At 33.9% G+C, this 10,950-nt stretch overlaps 1 protein-coding gene across 1 annotated transcript; it reads right to left on the bottom strand.

Moving 5' to 3' along the window:
- Window positions 1–484: 484 nt before the first annotated feature.
- On the bottom strand, window positions 485–2,690 carry LOC125210525. The gene is made up of 2 exons (XM_048110068.1): window positions 2,198–2,690; window positions 485–818 (listed from the first exon to the last, which is right to left on the bottom strand). The coding sequence occupies exons 1-2, from the start codon at window positions 2,465–2,467 to the stop codon at window positions 687–689; spliced, it is 402 nt and encodes a 133-aa protein (XP_047966025.1). The 5' UTR covers window positions 2,468–2,690; the 3' UTR covers window positions 485–686.
- Window positions 2,691–10,950: the final 8,260 nt, after the last annotated feature.

Genomic DNA, 10,950 nt, shown 5'->3' with positions numbered 1-10,950 from the left:
TATGGACCTTACTCTCCACTAACATTATTTCCACTATCATTTCTCTCCCTCTCTTACTTTTTCCACTTATTTATTAAAACTCGTGCCGAACTCATTATTCATACTCTTTGAAGACAGGAGAGTATGTTGATATAACTATTTTGCTTATCCAAAAGTTGGTCACATTCCATATCGTAATCCCTTTTTGATAATTATAAATGCTTTCAAAAGACTCATCAATCAAAAATATAAATTCAATTCAATTTGGTTCAATAAGCAAATATCTGAACTGAAATCTAAACAGGCTTGTGAATTGTGATCCTCTTAAAACAAAATACTTGCATCAACTAGTTTTACAGCGAAATAAGATCTAAAGGAATGAAGTTTGACTCCAGATATTCATTTATACGACCAATGAAAGAAAAATAAACTATACTGCTGTAAGTTGCTTGATATGAAAACACTTGAAATTGATATGAAAACACTTGAAAAGAAGTGCCAAAAATGATCCACAAAAATGAGCAATAATAGTAATACATAGTTTTTATGCACAAGTACCCTCTAATTTCTAAATGCTTATATTTATTTGCCAAATACTTGTAAAAAACATCTGAAAAAACACACACAACAAAAACCCTTTCTCTCCGTGACACCATAGGAAAAAAAATTAAAGAAATTAGGCCTCTCTACAAGTCTTGACATTTTACCTAGTCGGGGACAGGCGCATCGGGATTATGCAGAGGCCATGGGCCACGCTCCGGAGGGCAAGGAGCCGGAGCTGGCTGAGCGATGAAGGTCGGCACTTTCTCACCCGGCATCACCACAGAAACCTCCGTGGCCTAAGGAAATAAATTGTACACCATTTACTAAAATATTAAGGTTGTCACCAACATAATCAAATAGACCTCAAAGTTCAAACTATCTACGCATTTACATGATTACTATTGCAATTTAGTTCCAAATTCCCAAGAAATTATACCAATACACGTAATATATTACAAGATTACAAGTACAAAATGATGGGTGAGGAAATAAATCACACCAAATTGAAGAATCAATTAGTCCAAGATGTTCTATAATCCTAAGACACTTTAAAATTTTAGGATAAGCCAACATAAACAAAAGCAAAGTGTTATCCTTATCTCAACAACCATCATTTAGCAAACACATACAACTAAGACTGTCTCACTGTCTATTATCATTCTCCAATTAATATATATCAAAGTCCAAATAAAATTAAACAAAGTCTCCATAGCAAGAAACAATTGAATTTAAAGCCATGGTAGCCTGTCCCCGGAACAAGGAGGGGGCGATCGACAATCGTGATCATAAATGAGTAAACGATCGAGGAATAGAGAGGTCACGTACGACAACGCGAGGCTTATCCCCATTCAAGAACTATAAAGGCGGGTAGGGACCAATAAACCACCAAACTTGCAGATGGGACCATTTTATAAGCTAACATATACAAAGAGGACTCCCACTGTACTAGAATCACATGGTCAAGCACATGAAATTAATTTTTATTCCAAGAAAATGTGAGCTTTATGACATGGAAAACAATAATTAAAACACAAAGTTCCATTGTTTAATTACTTGTCTACATATGCCCCATGTTTATGCTGCAGGATTTAATCTTTCAACAATGTTGGTACTTGTGTAGCTTCTTAGTAAGATTTGGGATCTTTATAGGTTCGGATTCCCTCTTATCTGATGCAATAAGATGAATTCTAATTAAAATTCTTTGTTAGGAGTATAAAATAAAATTTCCTAAATTACTTTATCTAATTAATTAATAGTGCAAGCAATTAAATATGCACTATAAATGATTTTAAGAGAAAATTACCCGTATGTACCTCTTTATGTGTTCCAGTTTTCCATTTTGGTCTGTTTCTTATTAATTGTCTCACTTCACTTTTTATTACTTTTGGTAATATTCTTCATATTCCACTAACTTTTTTTATTACTTTTGGTAATGTTCTTCATATTCCACTAACTTAATTTCACTTAGATTTTATTATAAAACTAATACTTTTTATGTCTCACTATAAATAAAGCGTATTCCATTTTGGATCGACCCACTATAAGTGAGACACTGATAAAAGTAGGACACATAACACTATCTTTTTCAACTCACTTTCTTCTCGTGCTGGATCAATGTAGTGTAGAACACATATTGAAGGACGGAGCGAATAATTAGTAGTAATAGTTAACTCACTTTGTGAGATGAGCTGAGCTTAGCATTGAAAGCAGCAACATGATTCTGGGCTTCAATTACAGAGCGGCGGCGGCGGCGGTGCGACGGTGAGAGCTCCGGAGAGGTGGTTCGGAGGAATTTCTCGAAAATGGCCATGAGAAGAAACATGGAGACGAGAATGGCGGTGGCGATGAAGCCGAAAGAAACTGCATTCACGGAGTTGTCGAAGTGAGTCCAGTGGTCGTCTTTCGGTTGGTACAGCGGCGGCGGCCCTTCTCCTTCGCCGCCCATATACCTGATTTTGGGTTGAAGCCCTTTTATCAAGATGAGATTTTTAAGCGAGATTTTAGGATGAGAGTAGCAGTTGATTGGAGTTTTGAACGTAATCGAAATTTCTTTAACTGTATCAGTTTGCAGTTGGAGATGGAGAGAGATGAAGAAGCTATTGATATGAGAAATGTATGGGTTGAACTTGATTATGTCGTGGCTTTGTTTCTGTCATTACTACACATAGTCTAACTTCATACTGTTTGGATTCAAGGTGAAAACAGATTAAATAAGAGAGTAAAGATTATATAGATACTCCTTAGTGAATGGTGATTACTAATTTTATTTACTCCCTCCGTCTCATAGTAGATGTTATACTTTTCTTTTTAGTTTGTCCCACAAAAGATGCTATATTTTCTTTCTTGAAAATAGCTCTCCCTCACAATAATATAAATATACTATTTTCTCTCTCCATCTAACCCACAAAACAATCTCTCTAAAAATCCCATGTCATTCCCCAAGTATGTCATCTATTATGGGACGACGGAAGTATTAGTTTTATAATAAAATATGAGTGAAAAAAAGTAGTGGTATGTAAGGTCCATTACCAAAAATAGAATAAGGTAAATGAGACTTTTATTAGTGAACAGAGGAAATGGCAAAACGGAATGTTTATCGGTGAACGAAGGGAGTAAGAATTAAGCTGTCAATAATTACAATTTACCGAACTAATTGCATATATCCAAGGATAGAGGGATGTAAATCGGGTAATCCAGCAGTTTTGGGTCAGCCTACTCGGATTGTGGGTTAATCGCTAATTGAGTTGGAAATTTTCAGTCCTAACCTTAATATATCCAAGGATAGAGGGATATAAATCGGGTAATCTAGTAGTTTTGGGTCACCCCTACTCGGATTGTGGGTTAGTCATGTACGAGCTAATCGAGTTGGAAATTTTCAATCCTAACCTTAAATGTCTGCGTGCCGAGCTAGCTCATCAGGCTGATACATAATGATAAAAATTAGGGACATTATAAATTGTAAACATTTAATAATGATAGTTTTGGGTATGTGATTAGATTCAAACATGATTAAATACTTCATTTGTCTCATACTAGATGTCATATTCGGGTGAGGACACGAGATTTTAAGAGATGTTTTGTGTGTTAAGTAGAGAAAGACATCAATAGAGATCTTTTGCAGCATAATTCCAGAACAAGAATATTTTGAGAGTTCTTCCATTGTTCATCAAGTTCAAGGTGTTTCAAGAAGAATTCAAGAGAAGATCAAGGCTACAAAGATTCAACCTTTGGGTTTTATCAACTTAGTTCTTCTGTTTTCTTTGTTTACCCTACAAACTATGTTTTTAGATTATTCTGCCATGTGTAACTAAATTCATAGAATTCTAGGGATGTGTTAGTAGCGACTTTGGTTATACAATCCCTTTTTATTTAATATTTGTTTGTTCATTACTTCGCTTTTATTCTAAGTGTTGGATAATTGCTTCATGTTTGAGTGACACATTCTGCGATGATCTATTGACTTGCTACATAATCGTGAGAGGTGGTTGTCGAACTAGACGAGCTTAGTTGACGTTACAATTAGCTTCCCTTAAAACGGCACTGTTAATTGAGAGCGAGAGCATTAAGAGGCTTAGGAGCTTTTAAGAGTTATTAATCTAGGATTGACAACCCTAGTGTTTATAATCCACTTTGTGCCGCACGGACAATATAGTAGTGACTCGTTCTAGTGAAGTATGAATTGTGCTAGGGTGTTGTAGTTGGAATTTGTATAACTATAACTGTGAAAGCACATCCTGTAATTGCCTTATCTCATTTGATTTCTCTTTGTGTTTTATCTATATTCGTATTATCTTTGTTTTTACAAGTTTTATTTTCAAAAATTCCAAAACCTTTTGTTTTTCCAACTAGTAGAAGAAGCCTGGTAGAAGAGAGTCAATTTGTGTTCGTGTTCCTTGTGTTCGATATCCGATACTAACATTTAGCTATGCTATATATGCCCTGTATACTTGCAGGATTATTTAGTTCTAATAAAAAGTGCATCATTAACATCTTTAGGTAGAATTTCGATCTACCAAAGCCTATTCTTAACCCTCCATTATGTTGTTGCCAACACTAATATCTCTACAATTTAGAAAATCAAATAAATACCAAAACAATTAATGAATTTCGGAAATGCTAATTTATAGAAGGGAAGAATATTAATCTAATTAATTTCTATGTATGCATCGTTACTCGTTTCTTCAGAATGAGTTGTCCTCAAACCATGTATAGTATTCCTTATCGCGACCAAAATACTTCTTCATGATTCAACTAAATAATTTGTCTTGTTTCGGCCCTCTAACATGCAAGTTACATATATATAACTTTCGTAGCTGAATCTTAACACATCTCATGAGCATCTTGAAAGACTAGGGCATCTCATTGAACCTTTCTTCTTGGTTCGATCTATTTTTCTATTCAATAGCTCGAACTCTGGCATTTAGAGAAACGAAGTCTGGAATGACATATGGTATAGGTGTCTTTGTTAGTTCCACGAGAGTTGGAATTAATACTGTCACAACATGAGTACGAATTGGAAGTATCGTTGTCAGTGGCAAAATTAAGACTGGAGATTGTAACTCTGTCATGAATATCGATCTGAATATGAAATATGTGCATTGAGATTCTCTGAGGCTTCGATAGGTTGATTTGTGTTACGTATTTTCGATCACTTTCTATATGTTTTATGGGTTGGTTTGTATGTGTAGATGCATTTCTGGCAGGGATTCGGTGTGATATTGGTAAGGATAAGCGGGAGCGCATGAAATAGAGAAGTTGGAAGAAGGGTGGCGCAGTTGTGAAGATGGATCTAATTGTTCCATATTGCCTAAGTTGGCCCATCTGTGGGCCTACAATAAACAAATGAAGGGATTTCCAGCTTGCGAAAGACGGAAAAGTTACTTCTTAAAGAGCGTGCTACATACTTATATGTGCCGTGCACGTGGTACTGTTCTAGGATTGGAGGAGTATTTAAGGAAAATGTGATGTGAATCCTGTTAGTGTTGCACAACAGAAACACGCCAAAAGCAAACAGATCCCTATGAGAATAAAACCGGTTTACGTGTAAAATACATAGATCTACGAATATATTGATGTGAATCAAATTGTAGTCCTTTATTGTATTATTTTAACACATTTTTTAAGATGAAAAATGGACTCATTTTTTTTATATTGTAGGACAAAAGACCAAGCTCTAAGAGAGAGAGGAGAAAGGAAAAAAAAGTCCAAATCTGAACATTAATCAGCCCTTCAAGATTAATTTAAAATGCTTCTACAAGGCTACCATTGCATTCACCGTCGAAAGAGCTTCACGTGGATACCTTGCATGCCTCAATCGGAGTCCGGTAGAAGAAGATACAACTGTTTTACAAAAACTGTGCTTGCAAATCGCGATACAAAAAAAGAAAATGCCCGATCGGGCGATTTCTAAGCAACAAAACTCCCGACCGGGCAAATGTTATTGGACCTATTTTTTAAGCCCTAACTATTTAAATAGCTAGGGCTTGAATTCCAAAGCATCTTTTGGCGACTGGAGGTGATTTTTAGAGAGAGAAAGAGGCTTGAAGTCCATTATTGGGAGGAAGAAGAAGAAGCTTGAGGCTAATTATTCCCTAATCTTGCCCATATGGTAGCATTTACTTGTTTTCCTGTATTGTTGTCCTTTATGAGTGGCTAGATTTTAGGGATTACTCCTAGTTAGTTAGAAATGCTTGTAAATATGAATCCATGATTGTGTTTTGATTGATTTCCGTATTTTGGTTCTTGTCTATGTGTTTATTTCAATCCTTGTTGGGTTTTTCTAGAAAACTTAATCAGGTAATGGCCTTAACTTCAATGTCTCTTTAACTTGGAGTAGTGAGCTAACATAGATAAGCTAGGCTAAAACTAATCAGTGGATAGTCCGGGGTGGATCTTGTGTGTTGAACCTCGTAGAAGCCAATCCCGAGCTTACTATGCAACTGTAGGAGTGAGGGGTTGGTGAGTAGAGCCTATGAGACGTGATCAGCTTATCCTAGGTGTAAAACTCCATGATAGTTGCGTGAGAGCATAAAATTAACACAATTCTGATAAATAACGGAAAGTAATTAGACTTTAGGATTCATGTGAACAAGCAACCCAAAACTAGCTAGGAGTAGTCTTCCCTCTTTATCGTGATTCCCTTGTATTTTTCTTCTCGTTTCGTACTTCAATCGCCTCTTGATCAAAAACCCAAAATTCAACTATTTTACTGCCTTTTAGTTAGGTTTACTAGTTTTAGCAATTAATCTCCTTCCTATGGGTTCGACACCTTTTATACTGCATTGCACGTCTGTATCCTTGCAAAGGTTGTATTTTTAGGGATTTATTACTTGTTTTGTATACTTATTTTGCACCATAAAAATCACAACATATATCACATAAATTCACACGAAATTTACACAAAGGCAAATTAATTAGATATGAATGTGTACCTTTGATTTGCACCTTCTTCACGTATCGTGTCGGTACTTTACGTAGGCAAACTTCTAACGTATTGCCAAACTTATGTGCATCCATTTGCGTAGGCAAATCTCAGATTAAATATGAGTTGATGGGCATGATGACAAGAACTTATATCTAGTAAAGAAGAATACAAAAGAATTCCGTCTCTCCTATGAATCAGGAGAGAATCAAAATTTCTCTCTCACACAATAGTGTTGCTGCCTCTCTACTCTCTACACACTAGGATTTCTCTCCAATGTGGATGTTATATTTCTGTCTCCATTCCATCCCTATTTATAGAGTTGAATATATGCTAGGTTAGAGATCCATAGAGGTTGAACTTGGGCCAACCCATTGAATATAAATTAATTAAACTCATAATTTAACATATATGCAATGGAATATTATATCGTACCACTGTATAAATAATATTGATTTTCTGTCTGATTCCAAAATAACGAGTAATCTGAGTTTCATTTTGATTTATAATATTTTCCAGGTCTAAGAAAGTGCACGAAACATGCCGATTACAATACATTAATACTTCGTTCGTCTCACAATAAGAGTCACATTGGTGTGGGCACGAGTTTTAAGAAATATAAAGAATAGTGGATTGAAAAAACTAGTGGTATATGAGATCCACTTTTATACATTGGTTTTATAATAGAATGTGAGTGAAATGAGTTAGTGGAATGTGACTCTTATTGTGGGACAGACCAAAATAAAAAAATGTGACTTTTATTGTAGGACAGAGGGAGTATTAAACAAGGATAAAGATGAACTTGGTGAATAAGAAATGAAGAACAACTGTGTTTCTTAAGAAGGGTATTGAGAGATAAATGAAGGACAATTAACGAGACAGAACACTTGGAATAAGAAGAGTAAATGCTACAGATATTTACTTCACCAACAACATACCTAACTACTTAACCATAAATGTGCTTGAAATTCAAAAGCAAAAACATCATAAACTCATAACAACAAAGTAGATAGGCGTTCACACTCATAAGCAAAAGCAGAAATTTAACTAAAAACAAAATTTGAGAGTTTTAGAACTAGGAGACATATAATTTGAAAGTAAAAACAAACAATGGAGAGAAAATTAAGTTATGAACTAAGGAATGAAACATAAAAGCTAAAATTAAACTAGATTAACTCCACAAAGCAGCAGAATAGTACCCCATACGCGCGACACGTGTTAGTAAATGACCCCTTCTATAAAAAAATCTTCCTTTTCTGTCCACGGATGGAACCCTTGACTTGTTTAGCTCATCTTCGCAAATTATCTAACTTCGTGGCATGGGCATCAAGAACCAATTGATCATTCTCATCAGCTTGCAGAACCCTTTTTTCATCTTCTCTACTCTCTACATTCCTACTTGTATTCTTTGCGGATTTTTGCCATTTTCTCACTAAAACTCGCATCTACACATGTAAATATATTCCATTACAGTACAGAAGTGATTGAAAACATATGATTCAAATAAACCTATCAACTTTGTTTATGCAATTACGTAATTAGCTCAGAAACTCATCTGCTAAACAAACTTTATCTAAAAATCTTTGTAGTAATGGTAACATTAGGAGTTCATTATTGAACTCGATTGCTTTTTAGTTGTTGAAACACGAGTGCTAAAATTAGACACCGGTGATTATCGTGTGGGAGCGGTTTGATAAGGGAGAAGAAAAACAACAACGACATGCGAATGACATAAATGGATGTATGTATGGTGGACCACCGCCAAAGCCAATCAATACAAAATTGATAAATAACCCATCAAAATTCAACTTTATTTATCGTTATAACAATGATTATGAACATTAATGCCAAAATAATGACACGAATTAAAACTTTACATTCAAATCGATCGCTCCAATTTTAATTTAACTTTATTTATATTATAGTAGATTAGGATGAAAGACTCATCTCCAATACTATTTTTGTGAAAGTCATGAAAATTTGAAGGTATTATGTGATTCTAAAACTAAATATAGAAAAAAAAAATTATAATCAATTTACAGAAGAAAATTTTGATTCCAAAAGTTTGTTTTCGAAAGCTTTTTCGCCGAATAACCCGATGGGTCTTCCCGAAACCTAGTGGATTAGTATTAGATTTGAAAATTTATACCTCGAAAAAGTTATAATCCGAATAGCTCGCGCCTAAATAGTCTGACAACTCGAGTGGATTGGTCCGAACCCGAACAAATTAGCCCGATTGGCTTCCCTAATTAAAATGTTTTTAATATTTCTTACACACTATTCGAAACACAGATAAGTACTGCTAACTATATTATTTTCAATATTTTTATCATCTTGCTCACTATTTAAAACCCATATACTACTGCTAAATTGTTTTCAATTTGTCAATGGTACGTGCAAATCAAGTGTCTGAATACTACGTACAATTCTATCTTCGTGATTTGTGTTAAGTGGGCTTTGACATTAAACTAATTCATTGATTCGAATCATGTTATGTTTCTTGCTTAGTATGTTTGTCGTTCCGACATGATTAGACCCTCTCTAGCTACTACATTTTCTATTTTTCAATGTCTCCCTCAAAAGTGATAATTTCTTTGTCTCACTAAATATGATCCACTTTTCTGTTTGGTTTATCTTAACTAAGATGACTCATTACTAAAAATAAAACACGTTTATCGCTACTTTATTCATCCTCTCTTACTTTACTCTCTTCACTTAACACACAAAATAAAATTACATAAAAACTCGTGCTACCCAAAGAATGAGTCATCTTCCCTGAAATGAAAAAAATACAATTTTAAATATAAAAACATCACTCTTTATACTTTATTCTCTCATATTTTATTTTGTTCATTTAACTTAAAAGAGAACACTATAAAATATCTAGTTAGGAAACAGATATATAAAAAAAATTAGACGAGGCCAACTTGTCAATGTTTTTCACAAATTTGGAACGTGAAGCCAGAAAAAATTAAATGTTTTTTTCTTAAGATGTGGTTGTATTTACTTCCACGAGCATTACTTATAAGTATCCTTTAGATTTCACACTTGGTAGATAACATTAGTACAAAATGCTTAAAGGATCGACAGAACAAATAGTCGCACGTTTATATTATGTTAGTCCAACATTTACGACAAAAAATAGTCGCACGTTTAAATTATGATAGTCCACCGTCCACATTATTAAAGTCGTCTACAATTCTCACCGACTTCAAAAAATGAGCTAATAAATGATGAAATTTTTTTAAAATGGGAATTAGAAATGAAATGTCGTTCATTGATCTTTACTTTTAATAAACTCTACATAATATTACTACATATTACCTCCGTCCTTAAAAAATATGAACATTTAAAATGCCACGAAAATTAATGCAAAATTGGTAAAGTAAAAAAGAGCTAGATAGAAAAATTAATTATAGTATTGTTAGTAGAGAATGCGGTTCACCTTATTAAAAAGAAAGGAATTATCAAAAATAGAAGAGATATATTTATGGGACATCCCAAATAAAAAAATGTCCTTATTTTTTATTTTTTTAGACGAGGAGAGTATAATTTTAGAATAAAACTACCTCAGTATTATCGTGACATTCAACAATCTACTAGAATTGTACGAAAAAAGGACTATTCGTACAAGTTGTATAATTTTTAATGACTACCTCATAGTTGGTGGCTTCCATTTAATTTTCCCTTTTTATAATGAAAATCTCAAATTTTGCATCAAAATAATTTGTCCGACTCTAATCGAAATATAAATTATCTTTTCGAATTATTTATTTAAATATACTCTAGTATAAATCCAAGATAGTGTGTGTGAATTACTTTGTGAGGAAAAGTCTTTTTCAATCCCTATGATTTTTACTAATCGTTCCCACTTATTATTAAGACTGGGGAAAATTTTACGTTTATTCGATTACAAATATGCACAATTTTTCAAGTGAATATACACATTGTCATGTGAACTTTTGTAGACACACGGCCTTTTTTTCTCCAAAATTGACATTAACTAA

Source organism: Salvia hispanica, chromosome 3, assembly GCF_023119035.1.
Source record: "Salvia hispanica cultivar TCC Black 2014 chromosome 3, UniMelb_Shisp_WGS_1.0, whole genome shotgun sequence".
NCBI lineage: Eukaryota > Viridiplantae > Streptophyta > Magnoliopsida > Lamiales > Lamiaceae > Salvia > Salvia hispanica.
The sequence above is the reverse complement of the archived record's forward strand: the minus strand, read 5'-3'. Positions and strand labels throughout refer to the sequence as shown.